Source organism: Typopeltis vanoorti, chromosome 12 (assembly GCF_054136105.1).
Source record: "Typopeltis vanoorti isolate ZY-2024b chromosome 12, IOZ_Tvanoo_1.0, whole genome shotgun sequence".
Classification (NCBI taxonomy): domain Eukaryota; kingdom Metazoa; phylum Arthropoda; class Arachnida; order Uropygi; family Thelyphonidae; genus Typopeltis; species Typopeltis vanoorti.
The window spans coordinates 87,211,554-87,238,105 of NC_143560.1; the positions used below are offsets into that span (position 1 = coordinate 87,211,554).

Here is a 26,552-nt window from a genome sequence, read left to right on the forward strand (position 1 = left end):
TCCAAAGATATTAATCACTCAATTTTCGTTCCAATTCCCAAAAAAATAAAAGCTACAAGATGTGAAGAGTTCAGGACAATCAGCCTCATCTGTCAAGTGTCAAAAGTCCTCCTATACATTATTCTTGAAAGAAATAAAAGAAAAATAAACATAGAAATAAATGATGCACAAAGTGGCTTCAAGGAAAATGTAGGTACAGGAGAAGGTATTTTCAACGTCAGAACCATCATAGAAAGATATCTAGAAAAACAAGATGTGTACCTCTGCTTCATAGATTACAAAAAGGCATTCGACAATGTCCAACATGAACAATTAATTGAAATCTTTTTAAAAATAGGCATGGATGGAAAAGAGATTAGGCTATTAACTAATCTTTACTGGGAACAGACTGCATCTTTGAGAATAAATAGAGACCACAGAAGAATTCCCAGTTCAGAAAGGTGTGAGACAAGGCTGTGTCTTTTTTCTGATTCTCTTTAACCTGTATACAGAAGAAATATATAATAAAATTAGTAACCTCAAAGGAATTGCTGTAGGGGGCAGAAATATTAATAACCTAAGATATGCATATGACACGGTTCTTCTAGCTGAAAACAAATATGACCTCAAAACTCTTATAGATGAAACCCTCAAGTACAGCGAACAGTATGGCCTCAGTTTCAACTTTAAAAAGACAAAAATCATGATAATTTCAAGAGAAAAGGAAATACCAAAAATATGCATCAATATAAAAGGAAATAAATTAGAAAAGGTGCAAACATACATATACCGCAGACACTTGATCACAGAGAATGGCAGGACAGAAGATGAAATTAGAAAAAGGATTAAAATTGCAAGGTCAACTTTCAACAATATGAAAAATCTACTAACATCTAGAGAATTAAATCTGAAAACAAGACTAAGAATCTCCAAATGCTACATATGGTCTACATTATTATATGGAGTAGAGACATGGACACTCTCCAATCTGGGTGTGAAAAAACTGGAGGCCTTTGAAATGTGGATGCTGCGAAGAATTATGAGGATATCATGGAAAGACAAATGAAGAGGTATTAGAAATGGTAGGCATAAACAGAAGCCTGATGAAAGAAATTAAAAAGAGAAAAGTCAGCTATTTTGTACATATTCAGAGACATAACTGCCTACAAAGGGCACTTCTCGGGGAACTGTTGAGGGAAAGAGGAAGACAGAGACTGGAGTGGATGAAAAATATAGAAGACTGGACCTATCTCTCATATGTGGAATGCAGCAAAGAGGTGCAAAATAGGACATGGTGGAGACACATGCTAGTCAATTTCCTGGAGGGAGAAGACACCTGACAGGACAGGACTACACTGCAGCAAATAGGAGAATCTATTCCTCTGCCTCAGGGATGAGGCAGATTTGAGGAATAATCAAATCCCAACAATTTAGGTGCATAAGATTGCCCCAAATTTGGAAAGCATTCATCCTCAGATCTTCACGCCAGTGGCCATGATTGCATATCTTCAGCTTAATTGCCCAGTGTTAGTGCATGTGTGCACATATTATTGTTTTTGTGATCGCTGATGATGGCAATGTAACATTGTTAAAATATAGGAAAATATTAATTAAAGTTATTATAATTAATACTTTAGTTAGTCTCCGTAGCTCAGTCAGTGTAGATGAAGCCCTTTGGTCAGAAAGTTCAATTCCCGTCAATTATGTGAGGAATCTTTAACTGGTCTCTTTCGACAGATGATGAGTTAGTTGGTCTCATACAGAGGTAGAGGATTTTTCATCCCTCAAAACAGACAAACCAGCCAGTAGAAACAAGCATAATTTACAGACAAGAATACTTGGAGGCATAGGGGTAACCGCCTTATCCTCGTATTGCCATTGGGAAGTCCAAGGATATTTGGAAGGCTATGGGTGATTATGTGCCTGTTAAAGCCACTGATGGATGGATGGAATATTTTAGTATGTGTTCTTATTTCCTGAAAATAATAGTTATATGTAAAAATAAATAAAAAATATAAAGAATATATAAAATTAATGAAAAAGGGAAAAAAAAAAAAAATACCACTGAGGATAGATGGGCAGTTAGAAATTTAGCCAACCAAATTATATTGTTTAAAAAGAAAATATATTTAAATAAATTTATATTTTGGTTACTGCACCTAAGAAGTATGTACCATGAGTAATTGAATTCTTTCCAGTATCTTATTTATCTTAATTATTAATTAACTTAAGGAATTCACAACGTACACTAGAATATAAATTAAATTAAACTTTAATATATATTTCCAATATTTCGGCAACGTCATGTTGCTATCTTCAAAGGAACTTAAAATAAAGACACGTGCACACAGGCACTACACACAGTAAATGAGGATGAAGCAAGAAAGCTATTGTTTCTCCTAAATGTCCTGATGGTGCCCCCTCTAGCGGGCTATGTAAGTATTCCTGGCTATTGGGCTGAATGTCTCCTGATGTACGTCTCCCAAATTTGGGGCAATCTCATGCAACCAAATTTGTTGAGGTTTGGCATGTTTCTTAGGGCTGAGGCTGATTCCACGAAAAGTCTTTCAAATTTGAACTTGCTGCAGTGTGTTATTGTGGCTTTCTTCCACCGTATTCTGTGGCATGTATCCAGAGCATGGTCTGCAAGACCAGAGTGGCTATACTGGTTGAAAACGGATGTAGTCCTTGTGTTCTGAAATTCTGATATTCGCTGTCCTGCCTGTTTGGCGAACGTAGGACAGCTTACAGCTGCAAGGGACCTGGTATACACCAGGTAGGTCTAGGAGAAATGGTTGGTCTTTAGTGGAGCGGATAAGGGATGCCAATTTTCTATATGGTCTGTAACAAGTTTTTTTTTTTTTTTTTTTTTTAAGATTTTGGTAATTTTTTTCCGAGGTGCCTCAGATGTAGGGAATGGTAATGGATTTAGAGTAATCCTTATTGTGAAGGGGGGAGGGTTGTGGTTTACTGGTTTCAATATTTTTTGAATCTTTTTTATTGGGGGAGGGGGAAGGTAGCCATTGGCTGAGAAAGTGTTGTGGTTGGATGTGATTTAGTTCAGTGGTTAGGGCATTGTCATTTGAACAGATTAGTTTAGCCCTCTTGTATAGTGTCTTAATAACTCCATATTGTTGTGACGAAGGGGGGGGGGAGATTGTTGGTGAATGTATCTGCCTGTATGGGTGGGTTTTCTATAAACTGAGTAAACCAAGGTTCCATCAGGCTGAAGGGAAGCTGTTGTTTTCCTCTTTATTCCAGGGTGAACTTGATTCTGGGGTGTTGGTTGTTTAAGTGTGTTAAGAAGGAGAGGAGTGTATCAGAGCCATGTGGCCAAATACCAAACACATTATCAACATAGCGAAGCCATATGGTTGGTTTCTGTGGGGCAGAGTTTAAGGCTTTAACTTCAAAAGTCTCCATAAAAAAAAAGTTGGCCAAGGGTGGGGAGAGTGGTGAACCCATGGCTGTCCCCTCTATTTGTTTGTAGAATTTTCCCTGCCAAGCGAAATAGCCTGAGTTCATTGTGAACTGAAATAGGGCTGAGATATCAGGAGAAAATTTAGCTTGGATTAGCTCTAAAGTTTCCTTGTGTGGGACATTTGTGAATAAGGAGGAGACATCAAAGCCAACCATTATGTCAGTATGTTGGAGTGTAAGGTTTTCTATGCTGGCTTTGAAGCGGGCTGAGTTTTTTATGTGTGATGGTGTGTTGCCAGTATAGTGTGTGAGGGCTTTGGCCAAATGTTTAGCTAATTTGTATGTGGGGGAATCAATGCCATCCACTATGAGACATAATCGCACATTTTTTTTTATATATTTTTGGGAGTCCATATATATGCGGGGGGGGGGGGGTATAGAGTTAAATGGTTTTAATTTGTTAATAACTTCTACAGACCAAGAAGTGACCAAAGAGCCTGTGTAGCTCAGTGGATGTGGCATTTGCATTCCACGGCGCTTGGCCGCACGAAGGAAGACTTGGTTTCGAGTCTAGTCGTCAACTAGAGGAAATTTTTCTAAGCCTTTTTTCGACCGGTTCCCGAGTTAGTCAATCTCTGGCACGGGCAAGCGGGTTTTTCCTCCCGGAAACTAGGGTTTTTCGTCCCGTAAACTCAAGAAAATCGACCGTAGAACCCACATTATTTCAGACATTAAATATATTATGTTAGGGTTAGGGACCACGAGATGGTAGCACATTTGAGCCGTCTCTCTCTTCACCGTGTACCGCTTAATTAGTGATAGCCTTGGGCCATCTATCTCTGATTGGTACCAGTGGAGATTGAACTGCCCGCTCAGTCTCCAAAAGTTAGATAGGGCTAAATGGCCTCGCCTACTCCGTATACGGGAATAAAAAGGCGTTAGCTGTTTTTTTTTTTTTTTTTTTTTTTTTTTTTTTTTTTTTTTTTTTTTTTGTAAGACGTGACCTTAAGGAGCCTATGGAATTTTCTAATTTTTTTAGTTGGTGGGATTGTATTCATTAGGGAGGTAAGTAGCCTGATCTAATAATAGAGCATTAAGCTTATCTGTGTAGTCTGTTTGGTTGAGTACTACGGTGGCATTTCCCTTATCTGCTTTTGTGATTACTATTTCTTTGTTTTTCTTCATTTCCTGTAGCGCTTTATATTCACTATTGGATATGTTGTTTTTTGATGGTCTTGCTTTGGTGAGAACACCAGCTACATCCAGTGTAATATTGTTGGCGATGTGGTTTGGGAGGTGGCAGATCCCGCGTTCAATCGAGATCATTATATCCTCAGCTGGTATTTTTCTGGGAACAATGGTGAAGTTGTGGCCACTTGAAAGAGCGATGAGTGCTGCAGGCTTCAACGTAACTGAAGGAAGGTTGACTACAGTGTTGGTTGGAAGTTTTGGTTTGGAGGTCAAGTTCTTTTTTATTTCTCAAATTTCTTGATATGTCGACCCCGTATTTTCTCAAATTCTTTATCTGGCGCAGTGCATGTGATGTCATATAAAATTGAGCAAAGCTCATGATTTAATGTGTTAGAAAGCTCTTCTTCAACCGTCCGAATAGCTTTGTTTGTGTCAGCTAGGAGAACGCGAGTGGCCTCAATTTGTTTCCGTAGTAGAGCATGGCTGGCGCGGTTATAAATTCAGAGAGCCTTTTGTGAAAAGAAAAATGGTGCTTACATTTCACACAATTTGGGATTACCTGATTATCTCGGCAGCGTTTTAGGAAGGTCAGACGATTCAGTTAATTAATAATCAACGTATAAGCCTTTCTACGAAAATTACTTATTTATCTTAAAAGAATAATAGTTCCCCCCTCTAATATTCGAAATAAATGTAATTTATTACATTAACTTATTTTTATCTCAAAAATTTCTTATAAATTTATACACCTATAATTATTTACATAAAAATTGATTTCAAATAAAAATTAAGTTTCAAGTTTGACAATTACACAATGGAAAAACTTTTTGTTCATTCTTTTAAGCTTTGCCAAATTCAGTTCTCCATTACAATCACATGTAAATATAATCAGTTCAAATGATAACTCCTGTTACCTTAAATCAAAACCAGCATCCATCTTCAGAAGGGAATCTCTTAACTTGAAAATAAAATGAAAAACATGTCCTACCTCATCAGCCTTAAATATAAAGGTTTTACCAAAGATTCACCTTGCTGCTGGAAACATCCATAAAGAAAAATCTTTGGTGTATAAAACAGTAACTTGAAAATTTATTTAAAATAAATTTTGTGCTTTGAGCTGTTCCTAAATTCTGTCTTCAGAATACTGTTTCTCCCTTGTCTTCAGTATATTTTACTATAGAGAATCTAAAATTGTGCAGAAGTCACATGCAGAACACTATATAGAAAACTTATTCCTTAGTAGAGTTTATATCAGTACAAAATATGTGCTAGTTTATGGACAGTAGTAATAGTCCAGTTACTAAGAGAAATAACTTTCTTCCAACTATGTGTAATATAGTCTGTCCATTGAAAACAGTATTTCAGATTTATTTCTTATGGTAGTCTTTCACCATATGAAAGAAACCCTCAGATAAATCTGTTGATTCTCCATTCCAGTCATAGCTTTTATTATACTCTCTCTCTCTCTCTAAACTATTCAGTCCCCCCCCCAACACACACACACACTCAGCTGTTGATACAAGTAGTACTGCTTCTTAGATGTCTATGCATGTGTGCACTCGCTTCAAACTGATATAGAGCTTTTCTTTTAGGGTAGGACATACAGTTTGTAAAATAAATAGTCAAGTAAGAAAAACAGTGTTATTATACAGTTTCTACCCTGTAAATCTAAAGGAATGATTCTTGATATATGCTGGCTGAAAGCACAGTTCTTAAAATTTGAAAACTGCGAGCCCCATATGTTGGACTATTAGCAGTAAATTGCAATGACTTCTTGCTGAAGTCTCAGCAATCGTTTATAACATAAACTTAAGTTACAAACCATTTTAACATATAATTATATTATTTACGTTTTTATTTATTCTCTTTCTTGGATACAAAGGCAAGCAAATTTCAGCTCAGCTCAGCTAACGCCTTTTAATTCCCGTATACGGGAGTAGGCGAGGCCATTTAGCCCTATCTAACTTTTGGAGACTGAGTGGGCAGTTCAATCTCCACTGGTACCCAATCAGAGACAGATGGCCCAAGGCTATCACTAATTAAGCGGTACGCAGTGAAGAGAGACGGCTCAAATGTGCCGCCATCTCGTGGTCCCTAACCCTAACACAATATATTTAATGTCTGAAATAATGTGGGTTCTACGGTCGATTTTCTTGAGTTTACAGGATGAAAAACCCGAGTTTCCGGGAGGAAAAACCTGCTTGCCCGTGCCAGAGATCGACTAACTCGGGAACCGGTCGAAAAAAAGGCTTAGAAAAATTTCCTCTAGTCACCGACTAGACTCGAAACCAAGTCTTCCTTCGTGCGGCCAAGCGCGCCGGTGTGCAAACGCCACATCTGCTGAGCTACACAGGCTCAAGGCAAGCAAATTTAAGTGTTATAAAAAAATAAATTTCATACTAGAGTAATAATATCATAAATTGTTCAGCTTTATTGTATTCCCATAGCTGCATTCCTAATGCATCTAATTATATCCTGAAATCTATTTTTCAAATAAGTTTTTTTTTTGGAAATAAGAAATTATTAGAATATGATATGTGGTAAATATGAATCATAATCATCAGATATTCCATGCTTCTCATAACATCCTTCTCTGAAAAATAGAAAGATACATTTGCAATTGAACCTTGTTGTAACCAAATCCCTAACACCTTTCACAACCACACGGACTACAGTTCACAAATGAAATGACAGAAATTGAATCATCATCAAATTCCTGAAGGAGTACCCTCAAGGAGTGTACAGGATATGATAGTACTACATGAAAATTTACACCATTACTAACTTCCTATCTACAATTTTCCTCCAAATCAGTTTGTTAAATGTCAAGACTCCAATATTATCAGTTTTTATATTTCTGTCTTCTAAGGTATCAATCCACCTTTAAACTTGGTCTTCCTCTAGGTCTTTTTTCTGCCAACCTGGCAGAAAACACTTGTTTTGCTAATCTTTCCTCTCCCATTTTGCATAAGTGACCATACCACCTGAAATTAGCTCTGCTAATGCATTCTTGGATGCTGACAATATCAAGTTCTTTCCTAATATCCTTGTTTTTAATATGATATTGCATTGATGCCATCTGTTCATGCCCCTAATCTTTCTCAGGACTCTCATATCTCTACTCTTTGGTCAAGTGTTTTACTTCTGACCCAACTCTCAGATCCATAAGTTAAAATTGGTTTAAACACTGTCTTGTATACAGCTAATTTAGTGTTTTGGCTAATTTCTCTCTTATTGCATATGAATTTATTCAGTTGACTTCCTACGATACCAGCTTTGTTGATTCTGTTGTCAATTTCCATATTTAACTTACTAAAAATCGTGCCTAAGTAGCTGAAATGTTTTACTTGTTCTGTAAGTTCACAATGCAGTTGATATTTTCAATGTTTCTGCCTATTTTCATTGTCTTTGTCTTTTTAATGCTGACCTTCATACCGTATCTATTACAACAGTTATTCAGTTTAGTCAGGGAATCTTGCAGACTTGTAGCAGATTTATTTAGAAGTATAACATCGTCTGCATAAAGCCAAGAGCTGACATTAACATCTCCAATTTTGATATCAGGTTTAATACCACTTTTCTTCATAATGTGATCCATATAGATAATGAATAAGAGAGGGGATAATGTACATCCTTGTTTGACACAAGATTTAACATTAAACCACGTTCCTATACTTCCTTCAATTCTAACTGCTGACTTACAACTCAAATAAAGACTAAGTATTGCTTAATATAATGCCCCATTGACACCATATAACTGTAGCGTTTTGAATAGCTTCTCTCTTGGCACCTTGTCATATGCCTTTTCCAGATCTACAAAACTTATATACAAATCTTGGTTATATATTCCCATGATTCCTCAACTATTTGTCATAAAGTGAAGATCTGATCCTCACAACCTCTGTTTGGGCTGAATCCAGCTTGCTCTTCACCAAGCTTCTCTTCCACAATCCTTCTTAACCGTTTCTCAAGTATATTTGCATATATCTTACCAGGAACACTCAGTAGTGAAATACCTCTGTAATTCTCACATTGTTTTATTTCCCTTTTTATATAAGGGTAGTATGAGAGCTCTACTCCAATCATCTGGAATTCGTCCCTCTGTTCAAGCCTTCTGAACTATGCAGTGCAGCCACTGTAAGACTTTTATACCTCAATACTTAAGCATTTCTGATCAAATATCATCTACTCCTGCTGCCTTTCCACATTTCAGGCTTTTAATGGCTTTTTTCCACTTCAAGTATGGATATGTGTTCCTGACTGCATACCTGGTCAGTGTTTTTTACCACTGTGCTGTCATCACTGCTTGTTTCATTTAGCAATTTTTTGAAGTAATTACTCCATACTTCAAGGATATCTTTTTCTCCTGTTTTCATGTCACCTTTATCATTTCTAATTCCTTTTACAGCACTCTTTCCTCTGTTTCTGACCTTTTTCAACAACCTCCAGAATATCTTGCCACCTTCTTGATATTTGTTTTCTATGTTCCTGCCAAAGTCCTCCCATGACTTTTGTTTAGCCAGTTTTACACAGTGTTTAGCTTTCTTACATTTGTCTCTGTATTCTCTAAGAGCACAAGCTGACTTGTTTGCCAGGAGCTTTTGATATGCTTTCTTCTTTTACTTTGCTGCCTCTTTAACTTCCTGTGTCCACATTGGAGTTTTGATTTTTCTATCCTTGCAGACCACCTTACCACATGCCTCTCTGGCTGAATCAATCGATGTTTTCTTTAGGGCTTGCCACTGAATCTTCAAGGTTTAGTTTCTGTTCTCAAACTCTTTCATTTTTCTTGAATAATATTTGTGAATTTTAGTGTACAGTTCACATCTGAGAGCTGCTCAACTTTTATTCGCTTTAAAACTCTTACATGTTCTTCTTTTCAATATGAAATTCAATTTTATCCTGCTCAAGACTAGATGGTGATCACTTCCGACTTCAAATCCTCTTTACACTCTGGTGTCTTGCACCAGTGGGAGAACATCATTGTCAACAATAACATAGTCAGTGAGATCGTTTTTATTCCTTGCCTCCTCTTTCCATGTGAATTTGTGCACATTTTTATGTTGGAACATGGTGTTAGTAATAACCAGTTCATGTCCTGAGCAGAAATCTAACAGGTATTTGCCATTATTATTAGCTTTGCTCTTTTCTTCAAATTTTCCCAATTTGGAGAAAAGAGCCAAAATATTTTTGTATGTCTGACAATCATTTCCTACTCTGCTATTAAGATCCCCAACAAGGAACAACTTTTCCTTTTTGATTGTGTCAGTTGCTTTTTCTAAAGCATCAAAAAATTCCTCCACTTACTTTAGTAGAACCTTCTGTTTTTTTTTTTGGGACAATGAGACTTATTTGGGACCATAGGCACAAATAAGTCTCATTGTCCAGTTCCCCATTCTCATATTTGCCCACATTACTCTACTTGAGACAGCCTGCCATTCAAGAAGATTAGCCTCATATTTTGTGTTGAATACTATGGGTACTCCTTCTTTTCCTTGATTGTCATTGCCTGAATATAACATTTTGTATTTATTGCTCAGAAAGATCTCACCAGTTTTTGTCTTTTTTGTTTCAGTCACCTCCTATTATGTCGATCTGGTACTTATCTAATTCCTCAGCTAGCTCCTTTTCTTTGCCATTCAGGCTTCTTATGTTGATAGGACCGATCTTTAACTCTGGTGATGTTGAGTTGGGGTGTGTTTTCAGATTTTTATATATATATATATATATATGAAAATATTCTTTGCTAAAAACTATAATTATTATTTTGAATATTCTGAAACATAAGTTTCATGTAGTAGTTCCTTAGATGTAATATGATAAATAAAAGCTAAGTTTGATGTGAGTGTAGCTGTCCCTTTTTTACCAGCCAGTAGGCTCTGTATTAATGGGTTTATCATAATCAAATTTCTAGCCTGTACCCTCTGGGGTTGGGGATGGGGTTACATGATATTGTGATAGTACTAGATGAAAAGGTAACATCATTACTAATTTACTATCAACAGATTTCCTCCAAATTAATCTTTTATCTGTGAAGATTCGAATATTATCGGATTGTAGATTTCTGTCTACTAAGGTACTTTTTACTGTGTTAATCTGCCAAGATCTTGTTCTTCCTATGGATCTTTTTTCCTATCACCCTGGTAAACCACATTTACTCTCCTAACCTTCCCTTTCCCATTCTGTGTAAGTGACATACCACCTGAGATTAGCTCATCTAACACATTCCTGAATGTAAATAGTGTCAAGTTCTTTCCTAATATCCTCATTTTTAATATGGTGTTACCATTGATACCATCTGTTTCACTTCCATAATCTTTCCCTGAATGCTCATATGTGTGGGCTTCAGACTTGGATCAAGTGTTTTATTTCTGAGTTCTCAGATCCCTGAGTTAAAATTGGTTTGATCACTGTCTAATATACAGCTAGTTTAGTGTTTTGCCTAATTTATACATTTGACTTATTACCATACCAGATCTGCCACATGAGGAATTTAATTTGTCATGTTCACTAAAAATTGCACCTATATAGCTGAAATATTATAATTGTTCTCTAGGTTCTCAATTCAGAATGCAGTTGATGTCTTCTATACAGGGTGTTCGGGATAAATTTGACATATTTATAATTAATTATATTTTTCCGTAAGTTACATGTATTAACACACACTTCTCTTCATTTAAAAGTTTGGACCCTTCTTCATTCATATACAAGATGTCAGAAAGGATGGATAGCTGGAACCCACCTGAATCATGGAAGAGAATAACTTGTATCATGATGATTCGTGCCCGCCATCAAAATAAGGATATTACGACTGCTGCCCAATGCTCCCTGAATACAGTAAAAACAATCAGGCATGAACTAGAGACTTGCAATGGTGACTACGAGGAGTAGTCACCATTGCAAGTCTGGATCTTTCTTCTTGCTACGAGGAGTAGCAAGAAGAAAGATCCCTAGCAGACGATCTGATTGCGTTCGTACAGCAGAATTCCTCGCAAATCTGCAGGAACAGGTGTTGAAGAACCCTGGCATTGGAATTCGGGCTTTGTTCGTGGAGTTGCTAACTGTAGTCAAGCCCTGGATAACAAGGGTAGCCAATGGTAGGCCGTATGTATGGCAGCAGGATTCGGCCCCTTGCCACACCTCTGGGAAAAGTCAAAAATGGTTGTCTGAAAATTTCTACGACTTCACCAGTCCAAATGTTTGGCCTCCAAACTCCCCAGACCTTAACCCCATGGATTATTTTGTATGGGGCGCAGTTGAAAAAGACACCAATCGCACTTCCAGTAATACAAAAGCCCAGTTAATGGATAAAATTAAAACAGTTTTTGCAGCCCTTCCCAGGGAGACTGTAGCATCAGCTTGTTCGAGGTTCCAAAGCAGAATTGAAGCTGTGATCGATGCTAATGGTGGTTATTTTGAGTAAATCTTGTTGATAGTATTGTAATTAACTCTGCCTGTAATGTTTTTTTGTCAATTTATTAAATTTAATAGATACAAAGAAGATTTTCTTTTTCCTTACGAAACTGTCAAATTTATCCCGAACACCCTGTATTTCTTAGTATTATTATCTTTGTCTTTTTATTGTCAATTTTTATGCCACATTTATTACAGTAGTTATTCGGTTTAGTCAGAGAATTCTGCGGGCATACTGGATTTATTTAAAAGTATACCATCATCTGCATAACAAAATCATCTACACATCTCAATTGTGATATGAGGTTTAATACCACTTTCCTTCATAATGTGCATCTTGTCTCCTACCTGTTTTAACATCAAACCATCTTTCTGTACCTCCTTGAATTCTAACTGCTGACTTACAATTCACATATAGACTGTGCATTGCTCTATATAGTGTTCTATTTACACCGCATAACTGTCTCTTGGCACCTTGTCTTATGCCTTTTCTAGATCTACAAAACTTAGATATAGATCTTTGTTATATTCCCATGATTTCTCAGCTATTTGTCTTTAAAGTGAAAATCTGATCCTAACTCCAGCTCTGTTTGGCCTAAATCCAACTTGCACTTCAATCTTTCAGCTTCCCTTCCACAATTTTTCATATTTATACTTGCCCAAATCTTACTAGGAACAGTCAGTAAGGACTGCAATCATCTGGAATTCAACCATGTTGATATCACTGGAAAAACTTTCACACATTGATATTTGAGCATTTCTGGTTGAATATCATCTGCTCTATCTGCCTTTCTACATTTCAGATTTTTGATATATTTTTATACTTCAAGCTTTATTATGTATTCCTGTTGGGTATTTTCTACCACCATGTTGTCACTGCTTGTTTCATTTAGGAGCCTTTCAAAGTAATTGCTCTGGACAATTCAGAATATTGTTTTCTTCAATTTTCATGTCACCTTTATTGTCTTTGATTTCTTTTGCAGCTCTTTCCTCCTTTCCTAATGGGTTTATTTATTAATTTAAAAGCTATATTTGAAAGAATATAAAATCAGATATATCTGAATATATGAAAATAAATATGATGATTATATTTAGATTTTAGATTTTTAAAAATGAGCTGAAAACTAATGTGAGATTGGGGAAGGTGTGGAAAGTGAAAACCAAATTACTTTCCACATTGGTTGCCTAATCTCATAGAACTTTTTGGCTCAAGTTTAAAAATCTCATCTAAATGTAACCATCATCCTTGTCTTTTATCTAGTTATGTCTAATTTGTTTATTCTGTCAAATTTAGCTTTTCAATTAATAAATAAATCCATTAATGTAATGCCTGCTGATTGGTAAAAAAAAAAGTTGGTGGACTCCATTCACATAAACTTAGCTTTTGTCTGTTATTGGAATTATGTATTTTTCTTACTGTTTTGTTGGGCCTTGTCTAATATCTGTATGAAGCAAAGATTGTGCAGTATGAAAAATATTTTTCAGTTTTAGAATCCTTTCTGTGATGTTGACCTGATAGATGTTAACATATACTACAGAACTATCCCGGTATTGTATGACACATGTATATTATGTGCAATACCACTCTTGTTATAGTGAATAATTTTTTTTTCTTCTCTTGTAGGTGCTTGTAATGGTTTAATAACATTCTTATGCAGTCATTATGCACCCTCTGTCCAAAAAGAAACCAAACTTTTCGAAAATAGAAGAAACTGGTGGCACCACCTGTTGTATCTTTTTTTTGTCGAAAGCAGCAACCTTCATTAGTGTTGTGTCAACTGTTTATGACATTTGTTTCATTAGAAGCCGAGTTATAATGCCAAGAGTGACAGTGTCTTTTGACCAACAGTCGGAAAATGTGTTTCAAACAGACAACTCTGATTGACTTTTGTGTTAAACTTGGTAAAAGTTTTACCGAAACACAACAAATGCTTCAAAAAGCATACAGTGTTGAATGCTAATCCTGTACTCGAGTTTACGAGTGGCTTAACGATTTCAAAGTGATCATGAGATGCTTGAGGACAACGAAAAGCCGGGCTGTCCAAAAACTGGACTGAGCAAAGTTAACATCCAAAAAGTGCACGATTTCATCAAAGAAAACCCAAAATCGTCCTTGAGATTGATTGAAGATGAATTGGGGATTCCAAAATCAAGTGCACAACATTTTGACTGAGAGTTTGGGCCTTTGTAAATTGAGTTCACGATTTGTTTCCCACAAGTTGACTGACGACCAAAAAATGTATCGAATTGAACACTGCAAGGACCTTGTTAAAACTCTTAAGGACTCAAACTTCCTTGAAATGATCGTTACTGGTGACAAAACGTGGTGTTTTGAGTATGAGCCTGCGCCAGAGTGCTGAGTGGAGAACACCAGAAGAGGGGCGTCTGAAAAAAAAGTCACTTTGAGAAGTCAAAAGTAAAGACAATGCAGATTTGTTTCTATGATTCCAAGAGCATTATCCACAAAGAATTTATTCCGCCTGGCCAATGGTGAGTTTTATCTTGAAGTTTTGAAGCGATTGATAGTGAGAATTTGTTGCGTATGGCATGAATATTGTGATGCAGGCAGCTGGTCACTTTTACACAATAATGCACCATCTCATCGTTCGAACATTGTGAGACAGTTTTTGAGCAAAAACCAAGTGTGTGTGTGTTGGATCACTCGCCGTATTCACCTGATTTAGCACCCTGTGACTTCTTTCTCTTCCCCTGACTTCATTTGCTGATGAAAAGAAAGTGATATGACATCATTGAAAACGTTCAAGCAGCAGTAACCACAACCCTCAACAGTATCCCAAAAACTGATATAAAAACTCATTTAATGAATTAATTGACCATGCCAAACGCTGTATCGAATCTGAGGGAGAGTATATTGATTGAAATAAATGATTTGAATAATTATAATTGGTCTGTGTTTTATTTTCTATCAAAAGTTCTGTTTCTTTTTGGACAGAGGTTGTATGTGCACATAAATGATTTAAATAAAGCATTAATTTACAACAGTTGAGCAAACAAAAAATTTTGAATATTTTTTGCAAATGAAAAAGTTATTTTGAATGGCTATTTTGCCTGCTTTCGTTTAGGAGTGCCCCTTTTTTTGTGTCATTGGCTTTCTACTCAAAAATTCTTAGGGCATTACTGATGTATTATAGAGACAAATATGTGCAGAATAATAGAGGAAGAAATTTCGAACATACCTTGCTTGGATGTCTTCTTTCCCCGATGTGCATACTTCTGCTGCTAGGCTGTTAAAGGAAGGAGGGGGTGGTTTGAGGCAGTGTGGGAGAATTAATGTGAAAAACCTGGATTTTTTCAATAAAGAGCTTATTATGGGTGCCCAACAGGTTTGAGCCATGATTTTGAAAACAGCAGAGCTGACGGCTCTTAAAAAGTGAGATATCCTGAGTGTTTAATTAGTGGAAAAATTAAATCCATACTGCTTATCTAAGAGGCATAACTGTGTTCCTAAGGCAGTCTATCAGGAACATTGTACAGATAAACAGAACTTCCTGTGTACTGCAGTCATATGCCTATATGGAAGCCACTGATTTCCCTGAAGACCCAGAAAGTTTGTCTACAGTGGTGTCAGGAACACTGTGACTGGACACTGGAAAAAAAAATAGTCATGTGGTCTGATGAGTCACAGTACACCTTGTTCTGTACCAACAGTAGGCAGAGAGTTTGGTGGGAGCCCCCACGATGCAATGAATTCAGCTTGCCATAGTGTGGGGCATGTTCTGTTGGTACAGAACTGGTCCCCCTGATATTGGTGGAAGGTCAGGTGTCCTCCAAGGAATATCTGAACATTGTTATTGATCAAGTCCATCCTACAATTTTGGTCAGCATTTGTTGTGAAGAATTTATGGAAACAAAAGCACGTGTTGGAGTAATTGCATTACTTTTAATTATTAAAATAACACTTGTTGTTTTGACCTCTGTATCGAGGTCATCATCAGGAAAATTACATATGAACAGAACACAAGCTACATGACACCATATAAAAGTAAGATAAATCTATATGCTTTGTTAATCATTTATCCTAGCATAACCTTTGGTGAAGAAAAATAATAAATAAAAAAATTATACATAAATATAAATTAATTAACAAAATAAAATAAAGTTTTATTGTGGAACTACATTAACCTCCCAACCGCCGAGGTGAATGAAATAGTCATTCCACCCTAGCCTTTTTCATGGATCAAAACTTCATCTGCATTCTACCTTTTATCATGCCATTCCCTTCACTGTTAATCCTTTTACAGCTGTTTTAGAGCCATTAGTGGATTAACTGTTGGTGAGGGGCCTTTGTGCCACCTGTCTTTTCGTGTACTGTGTTACTTGGAATTTCCTTCACTGTCCTACGATATTTGACTTTTTTTTCCCTCACAATTGATTTATTGTGTCTTCCCAAAAATTGAAACTAATTTCACATGTTCGAAAATAATCAATCCAGAAATGACCACTGATCAGCCTTTGCAATGAATCTATTCAGTAATAGTAAATTTTCTGTGTTTTATTCTTCAAATCAGTGCAACGGAACAATTGCACTGATTGTTCTTTCACTTTACTTACATTATAGAAAGAATTTTTTTCACGAATTTTCAAATGTTTGCATTGAAATTTTTTTCACTGCAAACATTTTTTTATTTTTTATTTTTAGGAACAACAAATGATGTTAAATTGCATTACTCAGTTTCTGATTGTGAGTCTTTTTAGTATCAAAAATTTATATCCAATGATATTTTAGCAGGGACTATTTGCCTTCATTTTTTTATTTTTTTTATTTATTTTTTTTTTTTTTTTTGTGTAGGATGCACATTATGATAATATCCAGTGCATAACCACTGCAGATATGCTGAAAATATAATATGAAAGATATATACGGAATGATTCGAAATTTATGCTCATTTTGAAGATTTTCTAATGCCCCCCCCCCCTCCCACTTATACTTTCCTGGAACTCAATTTCATAACTACTCTAAATTTCTACAGGTTTGACAGCTTTTCCAGATAGTATTCAAAATTTATTACTTCATTTTACTGTTTTGACAAAAGAAATAAGGCAATAATATTGTTGTACTGTGAAGCTTCTAATTCTATACTCTTTCTTTGCAATCTAAATTCAGCTATTCTACTGTCTGCTGAAATTATTTGAAATTTTAGAAACACTGTGATATATTTTCACCATGTAAAACTGTTTATACTACTCAAAAGAAAGTACTATTTTTTTTTTTCTTAAAAAAATTTAAATATTACTACTTTTACTGCTGCTGTTGCTATTTTTGAAATAATCTACATCTTAGAAATACTTGATAATAATCCTCTTAGCTGGAGGAAAAGTTAAGGCTTAGATTACTCTTACCACTATTGAGAAAGAAAAGGGAGAACACTTTGCCAGAAGTCACACTAAAGTGCCTCAAGCTGTAGTGCAAAATACATCAGGAATGTCCTGTTTCAATTTTCAGTTGTTGATTAGCAGACATCCTGAACACAAAAATACTGACATTTCTTTTACAGGATCAGTTTCACTTTTATTATCGAAAAATTATAAATGATTTGATACATTTATCTTGATAAAGAGGATTTGAATTATTTTAAAAGAAAAGGAGCATATACGTTACACAGTCTTCGTTTTTTTTTTTTTTTTTTTTTTTTGAGGGGGGGGGGGTTATAGACCTATTCAATCTTTCAGAGAATTTATTTTATAAATTGTTCACAATACAGCTGTTACAAACGTAAATCACTTCGGGAACATACCAGTGTAAAATAGTAACCAAGGTTTAGCTACTTCAACAATGCCACGTATCTAACCTAGAAGAAAATGTCGTTATATCTGCTGATGTTAGAACTATATAAATAATTTTTTCTGACATGATTTCTCCTATTAGTTATAATGTAATCAATTTACAGATTTTTGCCCTCTTGTATTCTCCCATCTTATGTGCAGTGATTTCTTCTTTGTACTACAAGAAAAAAAAATCAGATAACAGAAGAAAAATATGAAAGAATGTAGTTATTTTGCATTTGATTTTAAATATTAATTGCACCTATTGCCCAATAGGACATAATTTCCTGATTTATAATAATCAGGAAATAATATGTATATTTTCCAATTTATAATTTGCTAATTTATAATAATCGCCAGCTAATGTCTGTATCGAAAAATTAAAGTTGTGTGGAACAATTACTAGAGAAAAATAACAAATTAAATAATCTCTGAACTAGCAGAAAATATATACATATCAGTTCAAATCAAAACTGTTATTTTTGATTTTTGTAATGACCAATTATACAGGAAAATCCAGACGGTGAAAGTGCAAAGAACAGTAGATTACAACATAAAGAAAAAAAATTAGTGATATGATTTAAGAATTTCATGTCATTCTCTATAAAGCAAAGTCGCCCAAACACATCCTAAAGGAAATCTGTGATGTATTCTTCAAAATATCATTTTGAACAAAAATAAAAATAACATAATTTGGAAAATTGACAGCCGTTTTTTTTTTTTTTTTTTTAAATAATAATATTTCAAATAATTGTCATGAATTTGAGAACAAAGAAAATGTTTTGTCGAGTAAGTCATTAGAAAAAATTAAAGCAAAAAAAATTAAATTAGTTCTCGAGGGTAAGGCAATATTTAAGTGAATAAACTAGGCAAGGATATTTATTTTGTCCAGGCATTAAAATTGAATTGTACAATAAAAAAGAGAAAAAAAAAGTCTATATTTTTAGTCTATCCAATACAACTAAGATCCAGTTACCCAGCATCTGTGTTTCTTGTTATAGGCAACTGAGACGCAGCTATGAATGTGAGATAATCTGATTAAGTGTTCTCTTCAGCATGGGGGATCATCACACCTTCTAAACGGCAAACTTCCAAATTGCACTTCTTATCCATGTTCTTTCAACATGTAGTCTGAAGCATATCCAGATTTAGCTGGACATCTATAGACATTCTGGCCAGTTGGGAGATTAAACACATCACTACAGTATTCGTATATTAAGGTTTTCTTGTGCTGGGTTCTGCCATCATGTTCTGGATGCTATATACATGATGGCAGAACCCCAACACAAGGAAACCTTAATATAAGAGGACTGTAGAGATGTGTTTAATGTAATTATACTATAAAAGTTTTTTATTTTTATTTATTTAGATTTTTTTGATCATCTGTATATTATTATACTTATATGTATAAAAATTTATTTTATTTTGTGAGGCTAGGATAAATGATTAACAAAGCATATAGATTTATCTTACTTTTGTGTAAGGTTCTGTTCGCTCCACTTGTGACGCATTTCCAATTTTTGTTTCACTTATGAAGCAATAAAAATGAGGCTATTACATGTTAGTCTTTGCTTGAAAGCAGTAAATTTTACACACTTGAAGAGTGCAAGAAAATATGTAAGATTTTAATGTCTTATATGCATTTAAATTAAATGGCAGTCATCACGTCCTATAAATTTTTAATGAAATCAATGCATTCATTTAGTTCAACATTAACCTTACATGTATATACAGTATGTATGACATACGTAATAGACAATCTATTCTTTAAAAATAAAAAAGTAATAATAATAATAATTGTATGCTTCTTATAGTATAATTTCATCAACAAAATAAATTGATAATTATAAAAAAAATTAAAATTGACACAATCTGATTAAATACTGCAGTACGTCTATATATCTTATTCTTTGAACACCTTTGCCCCTTAGGTAGGCACACAACTGTAATATAGTATTGTCCTAAGCTTAGTTTCACTGCTCAAATCATTAATTACCTTAATGCAATTAAATGCATAAAAATTTTATATAATTCAGGTTCTTTTTAATACTGTTATTTTAAAAAAAATTATCTTTCAAAGACAAGTCAGACTGAATCATCTGACTGAGTGCATTGTAAAAAGTGAGTCTGGCTCCACATTGAGTGCGACCTACTTTCTTGTTTTCGCGAACTTTATTATTTTTCTTCCCTCTTAAATTATTTACCTTTCATTATGAGCACTAAATGAAAGAAAACACAAACTGAGTTGTAATGAGCTGTGCTATGACATGCATTTTAAACTCAGTTAAAAGAAAGCCTATTTCTTTATAATTACATGTAATGTATAATGAGAATTAAAGAATTTGTTACTTTGTTTTGTCAACATACCATTTTTTTCTTTTTTTTTTTAAATTTTTAACATTTAACATTCATCACCTGTAACTAAATTCATATGAAGTAGACCGGTGGTGAGTAAACTTTTATTCTGGCTAGTAGATTTAAACTGTATTTCTGGAGCCCTGCCTTATATTATCATCCTCAGATGGAAAGTGTTAAGTAAAGAATACTACACAGTATGAAGTTGTGACATTAAATCTAACACAGTTGAATTGCTAACATATTATAACTCAACCTTCAGAAGTATTCTTTTTCACTCACTTGTTACTTCTTGCCTGTATATAGTTGCTAACCCTGCAAATTTGAAATCTTTCTGAATTTAGAATATTGTTCTCACTTTTGGAGAGGTTTGCCAAAAACCATACCTCTCTAAAAATTCTTAATGCTCTCCAGAAGGTATTGATAATCTATTATCCTTCTCCCTCTCTCTCTCTCTTGTAGACTGATTTTGACTGCTAGCTCACAGGGTTTGGACTCTCTTGTTTTCTTTGCAATATGCAGCACATCCACAATACAGTTGCAAGAGTAATGCTACACTTTTGTTTTAGTGAGAATCCCACCTATGAATAGTTGTAAGCCTATCATATATGGATACTGTGGGTGGTCTCAGAATGGAAAAACTAGGTTGCAAGAAATATTTATAAGGGATTTTCAGCATCTGAAAATGAAACCAATTTTATATGGAGAAGTTGGGATCTTTCCCCCTGCAAAACAGACAAAAAAAAACAGACCTTGTAGCTTTAGTTACCTCATCCATAGTTCAAATTAAGTACTCATCTTTACTACTCATCAAATTGAAACTCATTACTCCTCAACTTTTCTTTAAATCTTTTAAAATCATGCACACCACTTTTCAATATCCATTTACAACCCATCTAGACAACCATTAAATCAAGTTTTCTTTCATTCCTTCCACTCTGGGTTAACTGTTCTGACCTAGCACTTCTCAAAGAACCTCCACTATTTAAAATAGAGTTGTTCTCTCTTTCCAACTTCTACACATGGCAGTAATGTGCTATAAGTTCTTCAGTCTCCTATATAGGCTTAACAAGGAGGATTAAAATTTAGTTAATATAATTCCGCCAACCCCTCCCATCCATGAGAGGTTCAGCTAGGTCAGCTATTACTATTTCATTCAGATTATACTTTACTAGAATGAGATATAGCTCATTGTATATATTGACAGCCTTAATGTGCAAAGATTGAAATATCAAGTCAATAAATTTAAATAAGTTATTTATGAACTGAACCCTGGAGGGAGAGGGATGATCAGAGAATGGAAACAACTGATATCAGTTTAAAAAAACAAACAAATGTGAACTGGGTGTGAATAGATAATCATATTATAAATAACATTATGGATGTGGAAATTAACCAGAGGGAGAGAATGAAAATAATTGATCCTGTAGTATTAAGGAAGTTAATCAGAGGTATGAATGGCAGAATCACACTGAAACATTTTAAATGAAAATTTGCCAAGTTTCTTTCTTAATGTAGTTTAATATTCAAGAATTGTGTTGAGATGGTATGATAATTAAAGATGATCATTATAAACAGAATAAGAGATAAATGACTAACAATATGACAGAAAAAAAAAAGATCCAGAAGATCCAAGATATGTAATAGATTCATGCAGTACTTCCTTTAAAGATAATATAGGAACTAAAGAACAGTTTGGAAAAACTATTCTGTTATTATTTGTAAGAGCTATCAAGGTAACCTGTGTACTACTTCTTGGAACACATACCAAGGTATAGAAATAGATAAACGAGCCATCATAAGCAATCCTTATATTTCATGCAATATAAGGAAATAACTGCATTGACAAAAAATACAACTTCAGACTTTCTGTTCAGGTGAAACAAAATTGTATGCAAGCATATTTTGAACATACACACGTGCCATTTGTGTACATGTCTGTGTCTTTTACTTGGAATCAGGTTAATGCTGTTTATGTTTGCATAAAAGTTTAGAATTTGTTAACTTCATAGATTTTTGCATTCCATCCTTGAATTCACAAAATCTTTCTTCCTGTAACATCATCCTTAATTAATCCTAATTACCATAAATTTACTGTTTTCAAGCAAAGACTATAACATGTAATATCTGCTCATTTTTATTGCTTCATAAGTGAAACAAAAACTTCCTGTTAGGATATAATGGCTGTATACAAGACTAAAAACTCAAGAGTAAACTGCTTGTAGTTAAGAATAAATACATATAATGGGAAACTTTTTTGTTGTTAATCCTCTTCTGATCTATTAACCATTTTATTTTAATTATTAAGTGTGAATTTTAATAGTAATTTTTTGGTAATTTTGCATTTTAGGTACAAGGAAGGAGGTAATGCACTTCTGGTATTATTGCCCTCAGAAGAAGAAGCTATGGTTAGACAATTACATCAGCGTCTAATACCAGTAAAAAAAATTAGGTATAGTTGAAATATTGATTACCATATAAATGATTCCTAACCAATCAAGTGCTCTGTTATATGGACATATTTATTTTTATTATTATATTCAGATGCTAAGATATTGTGAAAGAAGCATTCATAATGACATAGTTTGGTAGAGAAATGTACAAGTATTCATTTGAAATGATGCAACATAATCTCTTTCTATGAGTGTGCTTAATTGTTGGCACTGAACTGGCTAGTCTCAAATTTTATTAAATGATATGTTCATTATTATGGAAATATGATTCCAATTTGTTTATTTCATAATAGCATGCTAAATGGAGTAGACATTAAAAAAGTATATAAGATGCATTTCAGAAAGTAATAACTATGCTAAATAAATCACTGCTAAAAGGGCTTAAACTGTTATCAGAGACTTTTGCTTTGATTATGCATATGCACCTGTTGCTTTAACTTTCAAAAAAAATGATTCTTCTTAGCATTGATTCCACAGGATGACAAACATGCTACAGAAATGTTAGAACCCATGAAGACATTATAGCATCTCTCGATTGTGGATTAGTGGAAGGTTGGGTCCATTTTTCACTGATTACTCACTTTATATATATATATGTTAAATAGGATTCAGATCACTTGATCTGAATCCTATTCAGCATTTTTCTGGTTAAATCCATCATCATCAAATTCCTGTCATGTACCCTCAAGTGGTGTACAGGATATGACAGTACTACATGAAAAAAATTACATCATTACTAACTTCCTATCTACAATTTTCCTCCAAATCAGTCTGTTACTTGTCAAGACTCCAACATTATCAGATCTTATATTTCTATCGTCTAAGGCACTTTGTACCGTATCAATCCACCTATATCTTGGTCTTCCTCTGGGTCGTTTTCCTGCCAACCTGGCAGAGAACACTTGTTTTGCTAATCTTTCCTCTCCCATTCTATTTAAGTGACCATACCATCTGAGATTAGCTCTGCTAACGCATTCCTGGATGCTGACAATGTCAAGTTCTTTCCTAATATCCTCATTTTTAATATGATATTGCCATTGATGCCATCTGTTCACGCCTCTAATCTTTCTCAGGACTCTCATATCTGCGGTCTCTAGTCTTTGGTCAAGTGTTTTACTTCTGACCCAGCTCTCAGATCCATAAGTTAAAATTGGTTTGAACACAGTCTTGTATACAGCTAATTTAGTGTTCTGACTAATTTCTTTCTTATTCCATATGAATTTATTCAATTGACTTCCCACGATACCAGCTTTGCTGATTCTGTTGTCTATTTCTATATTCAGTTTACCATCTTCAGTAAAAATTGTGCCTAAGTAGCTGAAATGTTTTACTTGTTCCACAGGTTCTCCATTCACAACACAGTTGACATTTTCAATGATTCTGCCTATTTTCATTGTCTTTGTCTTTTTATTGCTGACCTTCATACCATATCTATTACAACAGCTATTCAATTTAGTCAGAGAATCTTGCAGACTTGTAGCGGATTTATTTAGAAGTATAACATCATCCGCATAAAGCAAAGAGCTGACATTAACATCTCCAATTTTGATATCATGTTTAATCAAACTTTCCTTCATAATGTGATCCATATAGATAATGAATAACAGAGGGGATAATGTACATCCTTGTCTCACACCAGATTTAACATTAAACCATCTTCCTGTACTTCCTTCAATTCTAACTGCTGACTTGCAACTCAAATAAAGACTAAGTATTGCTTGGTATAATACCCCATTGACACCATATAACTGCAGCGTTTTGAATAGCTTCTCTCTTGGCACCTTGTCATATGCCTTTTCCAAATCGACAAAACTTAAATACAGATCTTTGTTATATTCCCATGCTTTCTCGACTATTTGTCGTAAAGTGAAGATCTGATCCTGACAGCCTCTATTTGGCCTGAATCCAGCTTGTTCTTCACCAAGCTTTTCTTCCACAATTTTTCTCAACCGTTTCTCAAGTATACTTGCATAGATCTTGCCAGGAACACTCAGTAGGGAAATACCTCTGTAATTCTCACATTCAGTTTTATTTCCCTTTTTATATATGGGTACTATGAGAGCTCTACTCCAATCATCGGGAATTCGTCCCTCTGTCCAGGCTTTCTGAACTATGCAGTGCAGCCACTGTAAGACTCTTATACCACCATACTTCAGCATTTCTGGTCGAATATCATCTACTCCTGCTGCCTTTCCACATTTCAAGCCTTTGATGGCTTTTTCTACTTCAAGTATGGATATGTATTCCTGACTGCATGCCTGGTCAGTGTTTTTTACCACTGTGCTGTCATCACTGCTTGTTTCATTTAGCAGTTTTTCAAAGTAATTACTCCATACTTCAAGGATATCTTTTTCTCCTGTTTTCATTTCACCTTTATCATCTCTAATTCCTTTTACAGCACTCTTTCCTCCATTCCTAAGCTTCTTCAACAACCTCCAGAATATTTTGCTACCTTCTTGATATTTATTTTCTATATTCTTGCCAAAGTCCTCCCATGACTTTTGTTTAGCTAGTTTTACACACTGTTTAGTTTTCTTACATTTGTCTCTGTATTCTGTAAGAGTAAAAGCTGACTTATTTGCCAGGAACTTTTGATATGCTTTCTTCATTTCCTTCACTGCCTCTTTGACTTCCTGTGTCCACCAGGGAGTTCTAATTTTTTTATCCTTGCACACAACCTCACCACATGCCTCTCTGGCAGAATCAATCAATGTTTCCTTCAGAGTTTGCCACTTAATCTCCAAGGTTTGATTCCTGTTCTCAAACTCTTTCATTTTCTTTTCAATAATATTTCTGTATTTTAGTCTACAGTTCACATCTGAGAGCTGCTCAACTTTTATTCGCTTTAAAACTTTCTTACATGTTATTCTTTTCAATATGAAATTCAATTTTATCCTGCTCAAGACTAAATAGTGATCACTTCCAATTTCAAATCCTCTGTACACTCTGGTATCCTGCACCAGGGAGAAAACATCACTATCAACAATAACATAGTCAATGAGACTTTTCTTATTCCTAGCCTCTTCTCTCCATGTGAATTTGTGCACATTTTTATGTTGGAACATGGTGTTAGTAATAACCAGTCCATGTCCTGAGCAGAAATCCAACAGATATTTGCCATTATTATTAGCTTTGCTCTTTTCTCCAAATTTTCCCAAAATATTTTTGTATGTCTCACAATCATTTCCTACTCTACTATTTAGATCCCCAACAAGGACCAACTTTTCCTTTTTCATTGTGTCAGTTGCTTTTTCTAAAGCCTCAAAAAATTCCTCCACTTCTACCTTAGTAGAACCTTCTGTGGGACCATAGGCACAAATAAGTCTCATTGTCCAGTTCCCCATTCTCATATTTGTCCACATTACTCTACTTGAGACTGACTGCCATTCAAGAAGATTAGCCTCATATTTTGTGTTGAATACTATGGCTACTCCTTCTTTTCCTTGATTGTCATTGCCTGAATATAACATTTTGTATTTATTGCTCAGAAAGATCTCACCAGTTTTGGTCTTTTTTGTTTCAGTCACCCCTATTATGTCGATCTGGTACTTATCTAATTCCTCAGCTAGCTCCATTTCTTTGCCATTCAGGCTTCTTACGTTGATAGTACCGATCTTTAACTCTGGTGATGTTGAGTTGGGGTTTGTTTTCAGATTTGTTCCAGTAGCTGACTTTTCGCTGTTCGCCCTGGTTCCCTGGCGAAAACAACGGGGGCCTTGTTTAACCGGGCGACGCCCCAGCCGGCATGAAAATTTGTCATGTTGTACCATCATTTTTTATTTTGGTTTAACCAATAAGAATACAATTTGGTCGGCTAAATCCCAAATTGCCAGCCCATCCTCGTTCGTTCAGTATCAAAGTAAATACCCAACAGGGTGCACCACGAGAAGGCGAGGATTGGACATTAGGTCAGAAGCCCTGGTCGGTTCTCCGCATTCCTTTAAAGGCTATGTGGAG

General features: G+C 34.9%; 1 protein-coding gene across 1 annotated transcript in view; it reads left to right on the top strand.

Annotated features, from left to right (window-relative positions):
• Window positions 1-26,552, top strand: part of LOC150100970 (putative ATP-dependent RNA helicase DDX10) — a 293,342-nt gene that overhangs the window by 146,373 nt on the left and 120,417 nt on the right. The window contains exon 11 of the mRNA XM_090401236.1: window positions 22,493-22,594. Within this exon, the coding sequence (XP_090257362.1) occupies window positions 22,493-22,594 (102 nt within the window). The remainder of the gene's footprint in view (window positions 1-22,492; window positions 22,595-26,552) is intronic.